Here is a 17,519-nt window from a genome sequence, read left to right as displayed (position 1 = left end):
GTTGTGTGTGAGTCCACAGAAACAAGGATCCTCACCAGTGGACGAGACGTAATAGTCGAACATGGCGCCCTCCGGCCCCTCTAGAGGAGGCAAATCCAAGGTCAGCGCTTCCTGAGAACGTAGCCAGTGCTCCACCCGGCGCCGGCCCTCCAGTTCGAGCAGGGCGCCAATGCTCCACATCAGGGAGAAGACGTACAGTCTCCCCAGGTGTTCTGGTGTGACCTCCACACCTTGCTCCTGAGCACGAAAGAAACGTCTTGTTTTAATGCTTGATTCTCGAACTGACATTTTACTTTGAGGTTTCAATGAAAATAACAAAGATAGAAAAGGGACAACAGTTTTCCCCACAAGAATGAGGGAAGGATGAATGAAACTGGGAACAAATACAGAATCGATCTCGAGGAATACCAAGCCGGTCTCCAAACTAAATCTGGACGCTTATTAGCTGACTGTGAACTTGCCACTAAATTACAAACCAATGGCTTCCTTGGTGAAAAAAGAAATGAGAAAAATGCAAAAGATGCATGTGCACATTTAAAACATCCCTCTCAGCACAAGTCTATCAGAACCAGTTTCAAATATTGTACTCTCTGCACAACATGGCTCTGTTAATAAGAGAGAAATTTCTAGAAAGTTGAGCAATTTACCTTTGCAGGGATCAGCCCTTGAAGCATGTTAATGCTCTGCATGATTACAAAAGCCTCAAGCATCTCCATCTTGTATTCTAAGTTCTGGACACTGAAGCGATACAGGTCGGGAAAAGACTTGCCGTAGAGCTGACGAAGAATTTCAGCTTCTTGACGCGAGCGTTTCTTAAGGAAGCCCTGTTTATTTACAGATTAATGCATTAATAAATATATTAGCACACCAAGAGAAAGGCCATTTTTGGACAAAAAATTTTTAAATATTTATTAATAACACTGCACATAGGATGTGCCGGGTCTTGCTAACCATGCTTTCATGCATTAACTCATTTAATGCTCAAAACAACACTATGAGGTAAGAGTTATTATTATCCTCCTTTTACAGATGGGGAAATGGAGGCCCAAAGAGTTGAAGTGTTGTGCCAAGGATCCCACAGCTGGTGGGTGCCAAGGCCAGAATTCAAATGCACACATTCTGTTACCACCCTACACATGTGCTCAGGTCTTGAAGCCAAGATGGAAAAAAAGTCTTAAGCTCTTAATTAAAATATACTAGAAGAAAGTGAGGAGACCTAAAAAGAGAAATAATTTAGGAAAAGAAAAAGTAATAAAAGATGAACAAAGGAAATCCACACCCACATTGTTTTGAATGGAAAAAAAGATTTATCAAGTTAGCTGTTTCCTTTTATTTCTTCTAATTTAATTAATAACCAGTGTGGAAAAATATCAAATAATACTCTAGAAAATGGAGAATTTAGTCATTTGGGGAATCCACTATTAGAAAAGTGCATGTGATCTCTAACAAAATACCACTAAAACACAATATTCTCTGAAGCTAGGCAAGTTCCCTCAGCCTCAGGAGATCAGCTCATTCTTAGACACTGAACAGAAGCAATAAAATGTTGATTCCGAATTTTTCATCAATTCATGAATTTACCAGGGTGCCAGAGCAACAAAACAGAACATAGCACTTTTGAGTTGATGGAACCAAAAAGAATGTCACACACAGGATCAAGTAATTAGCTTGGCTCCCAGGAGCTGACAGATACCCATGAACACAACTTCTCCACCCATCTGCCTCTAATAACTCCCTAGGCTGCCTTGTACTGCTCTCAACACTCCCAGTCTGATTCTCTGTGAGTCTTGCTTCTTGCTAACCATTCATGAGAAGAAACTGCATTATTTAAAAGCACATAAAAAATTGGGTAAGAGACGCCTGGGTGGCTCAGTCGGTCCAGTGTCCGACTGTTGATCTCAGCTCAGATCTTGATCTCAGGGACATGAGTTCAAGCCCCATGTTGGGCTCCATGCTGGGTGTGGAGCCTACTTTAAAAAAAAAAAAAAAAAACTTCAATAAGTGTAGCTTAATGTAAGAACCTTATTCAGCCTCAACATAGAACATAATAGAAGCTTATTTCATAAATAGCAAAGTCTAAATATTCATTAACTAGTCGTATAAAAGAATTATTTAAAAGCCTTTGTGAATGTGAAGTATTTGGGGAAAATCACAGAAATACTTTTTTACTTGGAGCTTGCCACTGTATCTGTAGTTACTAAATCTGAACCTATAGTGGTGCTTTTTAAAAACAAAAGCAAAAACAAAAACCAACTCCTGAATCTCCCCCCGCCACCAAGAGATTCTAATATGGTAGGATTGGGCTATGACCCAATCATCTGTATTTTAAAGAACTGTCGTTGATGATTATTCTTGCAAAGCCAGGGTTCAGAACCCTTGCCCTGTATTCTCCTTAATGGATGGATAATTTGATTGTGAAATCTGAAATCTTTAGAAGCATGTTTAGTGACATATCCAATTATATGTTAGGTATCATTTTGCTATATAATGCCCTCTTTTTTCATTTCTTCACATTTTACCAAACCTAAACCCTTTCTCAACCCAGGTTTTTGTAAATTCTGAGAAGATATTATTAAAAGTTAGGATATATTCATAGAGAAAGAGAAGCACAAAAACTTAATGACAATATAAGATAAACATCTACTTAATTTAAATGACTTTATAAGTTTTCAATCATATCATCTCCAAAAAAATTACGTAAATAAAATAATCAATTTGACCAACAATGTCAAAAAAGATTTCACATCTGGCTTATCTAATAAGCATTTTGCCCTACATTATAGCATTTATTTAGTAAAATATCTAAGAATACAAGGCATTTAAGTATAATCTGATTATAATCAATATATTCTAGAATGTATTGGTGATAAGAAAATAATATACCTTTTCATGAATTGGAGATATTATCTGATATAATATTTCCAAGAACAAATATAAAGCTAATGACTATTGAATCTCATAAAAATTCCTTATATGCAATTTTTTTCCTTAGATGCAATTTTAATAAATGGTTTTCTTCAAGCTGATATTCTAAGATGACTGCTCCCAAACTTTACACGAATGAGTACCTTTTTAAAATGTCATGAATTCCCAAAGTGATCAAATTAAATTTTACTTATTCACAGTTTGGTGGGATTATTGATTCAGCGAGGCCTGAAATTACTCCATAACCCATAGTGGAAATCACAGGTCTAAAGAGATGAGAAGAGCCCTACAGACACCAGAACGCTGAAGGAACCTGTAAGGGATAATCAGGGTTCCAACATCCCAGAGCAGGCAAGGAGTGGCCATAAACAGTAGCGATGAAATGCAGTGATACCAAAGGTCTGCAGAAAAATCAGCATGCGCTCTATAGGAATGCTAAAGATCTGTTTTCCTCCCTCAGTGCACAAAGAAAGACTCCACTCATACCTCGAGAATAGGACTCCAATCGAGGATAGAAGAACTCATGAAAACCATTCCATTTCTTGAGACAGTAGCAGGTGAAGCGTTGTCAATGTTATGGGGTTCAAAAATGATCTTGCAGTTTGGAGCCATGGGAATCCGATCACCATTGGCAAGGGTTAGAGTTTTGTTATCATCCAAAACAGAATTCAGATTTTCAATCCAAATGGCATCTACTGGACCATCAAGAACTATCCAGATATGTTCCCCTAGAATATCCCACCGAAGATGGGGGGAAAGCATACATTCACATATATACATAGACACAGAACTATTATACTTGAAAAAGTGTATAACTTGCTATAGTTTTTATTAAACTTTGATGGAAATTATTATCTTATTTTATCACATAAGACTTTTCCAGTTCTTTATATACCAGTTGTTTAAAGCACATAATCAAAGCAAAAAGTCATTTGTTCATTGAAAAACATTCATTGAGCACTTTCTATATATCGGCACTGTTCTAGGATCTGGGGATATAGTGGTAAAAAAGACTATGTCCTGCCTTCCCAGAGTTTACACTCTAAGGGGTAGAGATGACAATCAAACCAATAAGCAAAGAAATATGCAAGATAAGAAAAGTTAAGAAGGATAAGAGGATGGGGCATTGCTTTAGATAAGGGAGTCAATAAAATATCTCAGGAGAATGAAGTGATGTAAAGATCTAGAGGTAGAATCTTCCAGACAGTAGGAATAGCAAGTGCAAAAGTCTTAAAACGAGTACAAGCATAGGCTGTCCCAGGAAGAGCAAGAAGTTGAACCTAATAAGCAAGAAGAGATGAAGGAGAAGAATGTGAGTACGGTCAGAAGGACAGGCAGAACCACAGAATCAACTCTGGCTTGCACACCTTCCATTTGAGATGCCCCACAGACATCCCACAGTGTTGTTGAGCTGGAAGTTCAAGGGAGAGGTCAGGGTTGAAGATCAACATGCCATCAGCATAAATGTGGTATTTAAAACCATGGACTGGGTATGCTTCTTCTAGATAGTATAAGTAGACAGAAACAGGAGGTCTGAGGATAGAGCCACTTCAATGTTCAGACTTCTGGGAGTGTCTCCTTTGCTGGCTCCTTCCTCTGGCAGACCCCTCAAGAGGCAGAAGTAGCAGGAGAGCCAACAGGCAAAGTTTCCTTGAAGCCAAGTGATGGAACAGTGTCAAGAAGGGGAGTGATCAACCGTGCCAGGTACTGTGAGAGCCGGACTAGCCTGAGGACTGACAATTTATATCTGATAAGCTGGAAGTTGTGAGTGTCCTTAAAAGAGAGTTTTGGAGGACCACTGGGGACAAAGCCTGATGGGAGTCACTTACAGAGATATTTGGAAGTAAAGAAAGTGACAAGCATCAGCAGAATGGTCAACTGGAATGCCATCATAAATTTAGGCATTTGGTTTAATAGTTCCTCTTAATCTCCTAATCTCTAGTTTCTCTTTATTGACACCATGACCAAGTTTGTAACTCTAATTTTTGTTTACTGTGTAACACCTGTAATATATTCCATGTCAAATAAATGGCTTTGAAAATATTAATTATGCTCATTTGACCTGAATTTAAGTAAAATGATGATCTAAGCACCAGAGTCACTTAAAAAAAAGCATGTTGACTTCTTTAAGGAGGGGGGAAAAAACCCACCTCTCTGAGCTCCCGTTCTTGGGAGCACTGAGCACTGGACCTGCGTTTACACAGGACTATTGAAACAAGATCAGAAACAAAATTTGATTTATTTCCAGTAAAACAATAACTCCAAATAAGAGCACACTTTTGAAATCCCACATTTTCAGGTCTCTTTTGACAACTGATGTTAGGTTGATGAGCTCCACTCCCTAAATGAGAACTTCAGTGACACCACCTTAAACATTTTTCAGTAGAAAGTGTTCCAAAGCAGAGATTGCCGGGGACATATCCCTAATATCTCGTCCTTCTCCTATATCTTTCTTTCTCTCTGCAAGTGCATTCATTATGCCTCTCTCCTCCTTATTCAGGAGTCAGAAAACATGAGAGGAGAGTTGTTAACACCTCTTCCATCTGAGTTTATATTCCAGGAACACTGGGTTCAATTTCCAGACTCTGGAAATAAGAGAATATTCAGAGTGAACCACTAGCCCTTAACAAGTTTGTTCACAGGACAACCAGACACCAGTGCACGCCTAAACAGAATAATTTGTTAGTTCAATATAAACTTCATTTTTGATATATATAATTTTCTTCCCAAAGAAGCCTATTTCCTCCTGTGATTTTATAGGGGAATCAGTTTTCTAAAAATAGGCTGTACTTAAATAAAAGTAACATTTTTAAGAGATTCCATGAAATAGTTATAGTAAAATCACTTTATTCAACACTATCAATTTTCCTTAACAGCTTTTTCTTTCTCTTTTTTTCTAAGATACCACAGGGATACAGAAATTTTATTCAAAAGGAAAATAATTTCCTTTGTAAAAACAACAAAGAAAAAAGATGGTAGAGGGGGATTTTAAATACCCTAATCAATAATTTCAGTATTTCAACATCGACAAATATACTGATTGAGGACTTTAGTCTTGGCTAAGTCATTATATGGAGGGTATGTTTTATTAATTCTAAATAGGCACCAAGGATTTTATTTAGAAGGACATGGCAAAAATAATACTTCATCTTCTACCTTTCTTAGCCCTCAGTGTTTTCCTCCAAAGGGTTGAAAATATCCCATCAGTCCAGTCATTTGTGGCCACATCAAGCCGACCAAACATCTGTGGGGCCGTAATTGCTTTGGGATTCATCCTCAGCTCCCGGTGTGGCTTTCCACAACCTGTACCAAGTAAATTCAAATTTTAAACGACTCAGATGTAGAGGGAACCATCATTAGGTAACACTGAACTAATATGCAATGTTCCATCAACAGGTGCTCAAAATATGAAAAGAGCAAAATTACACTGAGAATATATATCTTACTGCATTCCAAGTTATCGTAATTAACACTGTTGTATTTTATGGACTAACATACTTTTGTTTTTATCCTTCTGTAAAAGAAAATTACAGGAAACATAAGGAGAAAAAAAGATTCCACGTTGGTACTGATGAACAAATTAATATAACCTGGAAGTTCTTCAAATTTCACAACCAAAAATCTTTCATTTATGTTATACCAGATTAAGTCTGTTCTCTGAAATATCACCAGAAGATACCTCATTCACTCCAGTACCGGCTTTGACTTGGTGAGATGGGTTCTTGCTCGTCTGGAAAAAGTAAGCTAAATGAATGTTGCAAGAATCAAGGACTTTTCTTTTGTGCCAACCTCAAAAATAGCTCTTTGAATTCTTCAAACCCTAAAACTACTCTTAAATGGGCCAGATTCTATACACGAGGGACTGCAGTTAATAAGCAGAAAAGCGAAGAGTAAGGTTTACAGTATAAAATCATAAAAATAGATGCTAAAATATTGCATACTGTGTGAAAGATTGACAAACACGGGCAAGCATATATACCTATGCACATTGAAAAAAGTGTTAAAACCCATTAAAACCAGGGCACCTGGGTGGCTCAGTCGGTTAAACACTCAACTCTTGATTTTGGCTAATGTCATAATCTCAAGTCCCACGTCAGCTCTGTGGGGGTTCCCCACTCAGCGGGGAGTCCTCTCCCTCTGCCCTACCCTCCACCCTTGCCCTGCATGCATGCACTCACTCTCTCACTCTCACTCTTTTTCTCCCTCTCTTAAATAAACAAATAAATCTTTAAAAAATATTAAAACCTATTTAGAAAATTAGACCATAGTTCTCTTTTTTAAAATTTTTTAAAGATTTTTATTTATTTATTTATTTATTTATTTATTTATTTGACAGAGAGAGAGAGAGAAACTGCACAAGCAGGGGGAGAGGCAGAGGGAGAGGAAGAAGCAGGCTCCCTGCTGAGCAAGGAGCCATACGTGGGACTTGATCCCAGAACCCTGGGATCCTGACCTGAGCCCAAGGCAGATGCTTAACCAAATGAGCCACCCAGATACCCCTTTAGTTCTCCTTTTTTAAATAACAAAAAACTCAGAGCAATTATCCGCAGTACTTTACGATGCTAAAGTTAAACTGAGTCACAATTCAGCCTTTTCAATAAATGATATCCATGGATATCCATGATATCCATCCATAAGATGGGCAAAATTATTTTTTTACTTAATCATACTTTACAAAAGGCCAGCAAACCCTCAAAGAGTATGTATGACAGTATCATAGGTAAAAACTGGACTTGTTCTGTTGTCCATATAAGAAAAACTGTCAAAAATTATTTCATTATGGTGGTAGGTAGAATTGCATCGTTTAAATTTAAAATACCATAACATTGTTTGTGTAGAATTATTGAATCACTATGTTGTACACCTGAAACTTAAATAACATTGTATGCCAACCATACTTCAATAATAAATTTTTTTAATTATGCCAACAAAAAATGAAATACCAAAACATTGCTATAAGTGCACTCCAAGAAAAAAATGCTTGACTTTTACAATGTTGGTTAAACTAATTCCTCTTCTCCTCCTAAACATTTCTTGACTGTCCTGATCAACCACCTTCATGGACCTGCCCGAGAGTGGGCATCCTTCCTTGCTGTTGCCTCCTTATGGACTCCAGACCACCCCTTCCGTCCACGGTCTATTCTCTACATGGCCGCCAGATGGCCTTCCACACACACAGGGTTGATCATTCCACTCCCCAGCTCAATGGCTTCCCATCACCTACAGAATAAAACCTGCGTATTTAGCATAACTTACAAAGCTCTCATGCCGTACCTAAATTCCCCCTAAAAGCAAAGCCTCAAACAAGGATATGGGTACTGGGAGTTTGGAGTCAGGAGAAAGAGATAGTGAGAAAGAAGAGGAGAGAACCCCCCAAATGGGTTCATTTGTGAGATGGCCACAGATGTAATGTCCCTCTAATGGACAAGACGAGACAGGACACTTGCCTTCAACTCTTCTCCCCCACTAGTTGAGGCTATGGCTGCCTCAGGGGCATTAATTCCCACCCTCTTTCAGGCTGAACCAGTAGTTCCCTAGATTCTAGGAAAGTCATACGCTGAAAAACTAGGAGATACCACTGGCATTTGTGGGAGAAACGGTCCAACAGCTGCACCTGGACCAGGGGAGGGCCAAAGGGATGTGGCGCTGGGTACCAGTAGCATCTGCTGCACTTCATCTCCCCTACTCTCACTCCACACAGATTACACTGGCCCATACCAAAGCAATTTCTGGGTATGCCATGCTCTCTCCCTCCTACCTGCACAGGCTCTTCATTCTGCTAAAAATGCCTTCTACCCAACTGCTGCTCAACCCCCAAACCTCAGCTGAGGTAGCACCTGCTCTGTAAACCTTCCTAGAATTCCTTGGAAAGGCTTCTGATCTCCTCTGCCTCTGCTCACAACATAATTGTCCAAATCTCCTCATAGCAACTCCATGTTGACTAATAACTATCTGTTACTCCGCGATACTCTAAGCTCCTTGAAGACACAGCCTTTTGTTTCCATGCCTTCCTTTCCCATTTATGCTACGGAACCTAGCAGAACCTCAAACTGCAGAACATTACAGATATTCGGTAAACAAATACATGATGCATAAGGAAACAAATATATACAGTCTAGTATTAGTTCAACCCCATTACCTTCTCAATCTTTGGGGTAATGAATGTTTTCAGCAAGAAAAAATGCATTGCTTAAAATAACGAATATTTGCCCTATACATTAAAACCAAGAACAGATTAATCAATAGGAAATAGTCTAATGATGAATTCATCTTTGCAAAGAACTTCTCCAAAACCAGTGATGCCATATGGGTTACATAATTTAGACGTATTATACATAATGCATCACTATTGTTTAATATTTAGTACTCATTTTGTTCAAGTCATTTTACCAGGTGCATTTGTAGTTTATTGTTAACAGAAGGCATCTACATAACAACAAAAGTATTATTAAGCAAAATCCGAGAGACCACATCATTTTAAAGCTCTATAAAAATCCCCAAACACAATCCTAACAGCATGTGGAAACCACCTGGTAAGTCTTGCAGGTGTGAGCTCCCAGTTTTGGCAAGGTAGGTGAGATAGCTGAGAGCACAGTTCTTTCTCGGTGAGGAAACTCCCTGGTGAAGTCTTAATGTACAGAATTCACTGAGCCCCATGGCTGAGGAGACCTAGACTAACTCCAACACGTGCAGGACTCTAGAGCAAATACAGAGCAATCCCCACAATCATCAACCAAGATCAGTCCACGGGGCTTCATGAGAGAACTGGAAACCCAACCAGGCACCTTTTCCCTGTAGGACCATGTGTGTGCATTCCAATAGCCAGAGTTCTGTGAAATTTTGGAAACTTAAATCTGCCATGACCAAGAGTTACCCACACAGTGCTTTCAGTATGAGAGACATCGATGTCCAATCAGGAATTATAAGAATAATCACAAATGTGGCAATGCCTCTTGTCTTTAGATGACCTCGGGGTAGGTAGGGACTTACCTATATAAGGCTTAGGGAGGTCTGGAAATTAAATACATTTATATAACTTCACCAGAAAAACATCTGATTCTAGGTGGGAAATTAGTTTATGATTAGTATGATTTTAGGATTGAAATTGAAATGATTTTTTATGTACTGGAAGGTTGTATTAAGTCATTATTGGGAAGTGGCATGTTATAATGGAAAAAGTCTGGGTTTTTCATTAGTGGACCCTGACATTAATTCTGAATCCTATCACTTAACATCTTTGCAACCTGTAGCATTTCTGAATTTGAGTCTTGAATTTTTGTACAAAATGGGGATGGTAATAGCTACGTCTCAAGATCACTGGGAAAATTAAATGGCAAAAGTAAAACATATAACACAGTACATAAAGTCACTGTTCAGGATTTTTTTCACCCAGCATTATTCCCAGAAGCCAAGATATGGAAACAATTTAAATGTCCATTAATAGATGAATGGATTAAGAAAATGTCGTGTGTGTGTGTGTGTGTGTGTGTGTGTGTTATTCAGCCATGTGCAAAAGGACATCCTGCCATTTGCAATGACATGGATGGACCTTGAGAACATCATGCTAAATGAATTAAGTTAGGCAGGGGAAGACAAATATTGTATGGTATCACTTATATATGGAATCTAAAAAAATCAAACTCTTAGAAGAACAGATTGTAGAATGGTGGTTACCAGGGGTTGAGGTGTAGGGAAATGAGGAGATATTGGGCAAAGGGTACAAAGTTCCAGTTAAAAGATTAATAGGTATGGGGATCTAATGTACATTATAGCATAATATACATATAGTAGAGTGATCATAGCTAATTATACCGTATCATATTCTCGAATGTTGCTAGAAGAGTAGGTCTTAAATGTTCTCACCACAAAAAAGAAATGGTAACTATGTGACAAAAAGGGGGTCAAAGCTAATGTTGGTAATCATTTTGCAACATACAAATGTTGCAAATCAATACACTGTACACAGTAAACACAATGTTGTGTGCCAATTCTATCTCCATAAAGCTGGAAAAAAGTTTTTCCCTTCTAGTTCATTATTGTAATATGTTATCTTTAAAATGTACCCAATAATCAGTAAAGCAAATTCCCTCCTATACAAATCTATTAATGTATCTAACTTTTGTGTCCCTCTTGGAGTATTCAAATGCGTCCCAACTATTTAAATGTGTTGCCCAGAGCAACACAGCTTGGCCGCCCTCTTACCTGCCATGGCTTTCATCAAGGTGTGGATGCAGGTGGTCTTCCCTGCTCCACTGGGCCCCAGGGTCATCATTCCATGCCGCACTCTCTGTGTCTCGAACAGCTGGATGACTTTAAGTTTCCAAGGAGGATGGTTGATTAAACCAGCTTCTTCAACCTGAAAACATAAAAGCCCCACATTGGACCACATCAACAGCAGTCCAGACTTACCATTGTGCGCAAAATAAGTAGGCGTTGAGTAGGGGGTAGAGGAATAGAAGTTACTGTTTAATGGGCATGGAGTTTCAGTTTGGGAAGGTGAAAAAAGTTCTGAAGATGTATGGTGATGATGTTTTGCACAAAAATGTGCATATACTTAATGCCACTGAACAGTACACTTAAAATTGGTTAAATGGTAAATTTTATGTGATGTATTTCGCCACAATAAAAAATAAATCGCTAGGGTACCTGGCAGGCTCAGTAGGTGCAACTCTTGATCTCAGGGTTGTCAGTTCAAGCCCCACATGGGACATGGAGTTAATTTAAAATGGAAAACTTTAAAATAAACATATTGCATAAAAAAATATATATACAAAGACAAAGAGCAGGTTAAACATTCAAAATGTTATCCCAAGCCAGTAAGAAACATCTGCATTTGCCTTTAGGAATTGAATATATTTATATTAATATATCCTTGAATATATGTCTTTAGGAACAACTTAAGAATAAAGACTCATATATCAAAATGCATTTTAAAATCTTTAATTTAAAATGTGATATTTAGTAACTGGAAAACTTTGTAGCACACCAAGTCAACTGAAATTCCATAGAAAACTCAAACTGCCTATAAATATACTGGGTAGTTTTTATCTGTCGAACACATGCATGAAAGTTATTCTGCCAAACACTATTCTAAGTTCAATATTCATAACAACACTATGATATTAGTCCTATCGATATCTTTCTTTTACAGAGAAGGAAACTGAGGCACAGAGAGACTAAGCAATTTCCCCAAGATTATTACTTAAAAAGTTACAGAGTGGGGATGTGAGCCCAAGATACTCAGCTCCATGGTCCATGCTCTTAATTATCATGCTATGCTTAAACACATTATAAATGATGCTTTTATTTTTACCTAATAATTGTTAGATAATAATCATGTATCATTTTATGCTATATATCTATGCTCTGCAGATTTTTCATACGCCACAAATTATGCTGTTAGTCACCCTATAAATTACTTTATACTAAGCTTTTTAGACAATGCTATAATTAATTCAGCCATTTGATAAAGAAACCATTTGCAAAATGAATTCATCACTCTTACCCGATTAGGAGATTAGGATTTTTTTTTAAGAGTTTATTTCTTTATTTTAGTTGGGGGGGGGTGGGGCGAGGGAAAGGGAGAGAGAGAATCTCAAGCAGACTCTTGCTGAGCACAGGCCAACACAGGGCTTGATCTCAAGACCCTGAGATCACAACCTGAGCCAAAATCAAGAGTCAGACACTTAACCAACTGAGCCACCCAGGTGCCCTGGAGATTAGGATTTTTAAATACTGATTTTTAAAAGGCAAATCTCCATTAAATACTACCATATTTGATTTTCGTTAACAAATATCTTCAAAGAATTTAAATGTATTTTATAAATATGAGCAAATCACCATTTCTATAAAACTTTTTTTTTTTTCCAAACTCCTCCTTGTAGGAAAGGAAAGAGGCACAATGTTTTTACATGGCTCGTTTTCATTTCTAGGAAAACTATAAAAAAGTAAAGCTCTACCAAGTGTCATGGGAAATCCAGGCACCTAATGATACACATAACATCATGGATTCCCCAGAGCCTCAGGAGGAAATCACAAGTGATCCTGGGCCTGCGGGAAAAGCATGACAGTTGAGGAACCACACGAAATCATTGTGAATGACACTCAGGGGCAGGAATCCAGAGATCAAAGCAAGGTGGAAACACCAGGGCCAGAGACAAAGCCAAGCAGAGCAAGGCAAGGCAGCCGGCTGAGCCCCACTCATCCCGCTCACTCATCATATTTCATTTTGGAATCTGGTGTGGAATGGTTTCCATCAATAGTGGGACCCCTGGCACGTAGCCAACTAGACATGTGGCTGTAGGACGGTAGGAGACTCCGTGGCTCAAGGAGCTCTGTCAGTGGTGTGTAACAGCCTCTCCTAAAACAGCAGCCACATCCTGGGTGTTGTTCTTGGAGCCCACAGATTTGGAACACATCAGCACCACTTGACTCCCATGAAATTCAGATGAGAGAGACTTAGTACTGGATGCCCTGAGGAATTTATTACCTGTCTACTAATTGCCATTTCCAGCTCAGGATAACCTGCTTTGTCCAGAAGAATATTTGGAAAGAGATCTTCGATCAAACTCAAAAATAAAGGTTCATCCTCATCAATCTAGAAGAGAAAAGAAAGGGAAACCAGACCAACCATTCTGGCATGATCATAGCCATGTACAGATAAAATGAAAATGCCAGACATACCAGATTATTTTATCATAACTGTTAATAAATAAAATGCCACCTGCAATGAAGTTGAGGAATACTTTCCTCATGTTACCCATGAGTTAAAAATTATTTTTAGAAAAGGGGGAGAGGAAAGGGAGGACGAAGAAGAAAATGGAAGGAAGCACATGAAAGGAAAAATATTGCCTACAGAACAACCTCCCCGTAAAATAACCAGTTTGGGGGGTTACCACCTAACCTACAACTTCTAATTTAAATTTTAAAAAAATAATAATTTAAATAAGAGGTAGTAACAAATTCAAGAATTAGAATTTGCCTCACACTTTTATTTTGAAATAAAAATATATCATTCTGTCACCCTGGTACGTAGATCTGCTGATACTGAACAATTGATTTTCAGTCTGTACTGTGAAATGAAAGAGTGTGAAATTATTACACACTTGTTAAATTTACATGTAATTTCCTGCTGGGCTCTACAGACTTTAAAGAAGGTGAGGTTTTAGCTCTAAAACCCTAAAGTATTTCAAGGTATTTGGAAACTTAACATGTGGATTTTTAAAAATCCATTTCAATTCTATGGAAACAGGCATATGTTAGACTAGATATGAGTTACCACAAAAATAACTTCCCAAAAAGTCTGATTTAAAGTTATGCTCTCCAGCGCTTTAGCTGATAATTAAGCATTTTAAATGAGTATTTTAAATAAATATTTCTAAATCTCATTTGTGCTTAGTTAGCTGATATTTAAGTGGGTGGAACATTTCCATTTGTGAATCTTACCAGTTTAGAAAGATTCATGTCTCGCAGAACGCGCATAACGATCGTTGATTCCGTATCTGTAGGGTTGGCTCTTTTTGCCGCTCCCAGTGTTCGCAGAACTGACAGAATGTTCCGCAGACCAAAATCATAATGTACCTGAAGCATGGGAGGTACACCGGGCTTATTTTCAATATTAATTTACGCATGAAAACTACAAATTTGACAAAAGATCTATTCACAATAATGAATAAATGTTAATTTTCCTTTAGAAAGAATTGTACAGCTAGTGAAGCAATAAATTTTTATCAATATATTTTTGAAGCAAATGGAGAATATCCAAAAGAGTTCTTTCATGTAGGATCATTAATTTAAGCCCTTAGATCAGAACTCATAAATACATCTTGACAGGGAGAAAGGAACAAATTTTCTCTTGGAGTATATGCAACCCCCTTGAGCCTCTTAATCAGTCATCCATAGGAAAATATCCTCATATCTCTAAAGCTAAAATTCTGAACCAGGAGTATATATATTTATATACTGATAGGAAAAGACAAAGGTATTAAGGAAGAAGAAAAGTAGCTATATTCTAGGATTACACAGAGCTGGGAAGAATAAGGACAAATCAGGAAGCCAAGCCCCAGATTGGTTATTCCCTTGATATATATTTATAAAAGCTCAAGCACACCAAATTTCATCACATATAAAGTGAATAATTAAAAACTAATTATCCAACCACTATAAATTTTTTTGAAGATTTTATTTATGGGCGCCTGGGTGGCTCAGTTGGTTAAGCAACTGCCTTTGGTTCAGGTTGTGATCCCAGAGTCTCAGGATCAAGTCCCACATCAGGCTCCCTGCTCAGTGGGGAGTCTGTTCTCCCTCTGACCCTACCCCCTCTTCTGCTCTCTCTCTCTCTCTCTATATATATATATATATATAATATCTTTTTGATTTTATTTATTTACTTGAAAGAGAAAGAGAGCTTGTGTGAGAGGGGCAGGGGGAGAGGCAGAGAGAGAATCTCCAGCTGAATCTGCACTGAGCACAGAGCCTAACGTGGGGATCGATCCCACAACCCTAAGATCCTGACCTGAGCTGAAATCAAGAGTCAGATCTTCAACCAAAGAAGCCACCCTCATGCCCCAAATTATCCAACCACTATAGAAAAGAGTATGGCAGTTGCTCAAAAAATTGAAAATAGAGCTACCATATGATCCAGAAATCCCACTTCTGGGTATATACCCAAATAATTGAAAGCAGGATCTCAAATAGATTTTTGCACACCCACGTTCACAGCAACAGTATTCACAATAGCCACCGGCGGAAGCAACTCAAATGCCCGTGGACAGGTGATTGGAAAAACAAAATGTGGCGTACACAGACAATGGAATGTTATTCAGTCATAAAAAGGAACCAAGCCCTGTCATCTCCTACACCATGGACGAGCCTTCAAGTTCATGCTAAGCAAACTAAGCCAGTCAAAGAAGACAAATGCTGTAGGATCCACCTTACATGCGGTACCTAAAGCAGTAAAATGCATAGAAACAAGAAGTAGAATGGTGCTTAGCAGGGGCGGAGGCGAAGAGTAAGAGAGGAATTGCCACTTAATGGGTATAGAGGTTCAGTTTTGCAAGAGGAAAAAGTTATAGAGATCTGTTTCATTGCATTGTGAATATACTTTTTTTGTTGTTTTAGGGATTTTTTAAAAAGATTTTATTTATTTATTTGAGAGAGAGAGAGAGAGCACAAGCAGGGGGAGCAGCAGGCAGAGGAAGAAGCAAGCTCCCCGCCGAGCAAGGAGCCCGATGTGCAGGACTCGATCCCAGGACCCTGGGATCATGACCTGAGCCAAAGGCAGATGCTTAACCAACTGAGCCACCCAGGCGTCCCGCATTGTAAATACTTAATACCCTGAATTGTACACTTAAAGACGGTTAAAACGGTAAAGTTAATGTTATTCCATTATCTGCTGCGGTAAGTGGAGCAGTGTGAATCACTCCATACTCGTCGTTTAGAGGATGGAGCTAAGCAAAATATTCAGACTGAGTTCCTACCTTCAAGGAGTTTAAATTTCTAATAGACGTAACATGATAAAAAGTGTGAACAAACTCACCAAAAAGTAACAATGACTTGGAAGTGCTGGTATATGTGGAATTAAGGAAAACGTCTCGGAACAGGACTCAGCTAAATCTGCGGCACGAAGTGAGGCTTACAAAATGCTCACCCCGACAGTAGCCTGGGGCCAACGCTGACTCATTTCATTTGACAATGACCCCGTGAGCAGGGCTGTGGGTGTGAAGGAAATAGAAATGAAATAGTAGGGAAGACAGGAGTCAGGGATGTAGGAGTTTTCGACGTGCAAGAAACAGCGTGGAAAAATACTTCCTTGACAGAGGAAGAATAATGGGTGAGTAAAGGCTTCAATAAGCAGAAGAAACTCAGAATGTTTTAGTGGGAATGTAATTTAAGTGAGGCTGGGAGAATAGAAAAAATAATCTAGAGTCAAAGAAGTTTGGAATGGAGGCGAGAGTGAAGAGAGTACAAAGTTATATATGTTAGGAGGTTTTATTCGTGTTTTAGCTTTATGCTTATTTTAGTGTATTATTATTTAGCATATGCTTTTGGTAGTTATTATTTATATGTCCTAACGATCTGTGGGATGGTCCCCACCTCCTGGTATGATCTTTTCCCCTCGAGTGTGGTGGGACCTGTGATTTGCTTTAACCTATACAATACAGCAGGTTGTGTGTGGTTATGTGTATGTGATTCTGTGGTCACATTATTTAAGATTTGTGTTGGTTAATTTTATGTCAATTTGAGTGGGCCACAGGATGCCCAGGAAGCTGAGCAAACATTACTTGTGAATGTGTCTCTAAACGAGTTTCTGGAAGAGATTAGCATTGAACTGGTGGACTGAGTAAAGAAGATGGCCCTCCCCAGTGTGGGTGGGCCCCATCCAAGCGATGAGGCCCTGAATAGAACAAAAAGGCAGAAGGCTGGATTCACTCACTCTGCCCTATTGCTGGGCTGGGATACCAACCTTCTCCCATCCTCAGTGCTCCCTGTTGTCTGGCCCTCAGACTTGGACTAGAATCTACACCATCATTCCTTCAAACTACACCCCCATCTTTCCTGGTTTCCAGCTTACAGACAACAGATCATGGGACCTC

The 17,519-nt window shown here is 38.6% G+C and overlaps 1 protein-coding gene across 2 annotated transcripts in view; it reads right to left on the bottom strand.

The window, feature by feature from the left end:
* Nucleotides 1-17,519, bottom strand: part of DNAH5 (dynein axonemal heavy chain 5) — a 209,694-nt gene that overhangs the window by 98,533 nt on the left and 93,642 nt on the right. For both annotated transcript variants that reach the window (XM_008689897.2, XM_008689898.2), the window contains exons 39-45: nt 14,371-14,505; nt 13,415-13,522; nt 11,128-11,281; nt 6,082-6,228; nt 3,412-3,653; nt 648-824; nt 36-237 (exon numbers count right to left, since the gene is read on the bottom strand). In XM_008689897.2, the coding sequence (XP_008688119.2) occupies nt 36-237; nt 648-824; nt 3,412-3,653; nt 6,082-6,228; nt 11,128-11,281; nt 13,415-13,522; nt 14,371-14,505 (1,165 nt within the window). The remainder of the gene's footprint in view (nt 1-35; nt 238-647; nt 825-3,411; nt 3,654-6,081; nt 6,229-11,127; nt 11,282-13,414; nt 13,523-14,370; nt 14,506-17,519) is intronic.

Source organism: Ursus maritimus, unplaced genomic scaffold, assembly GCF_017311325.1.
Source record: "Ursus maritimus isolate PB19 unplaced genomic scaffold, ASM1731132v1 scaffold_15, whole genome shotgun sequence".
Lineage (NCBI taxonomy): Eukaryota > Metazoa > Chordata > Mammalia > Carnivora > Ursidae > Ursus > Ursus maritimus.
This window is presented reverse-complemented; position numbering and strand designations above follow the sequence as displayed.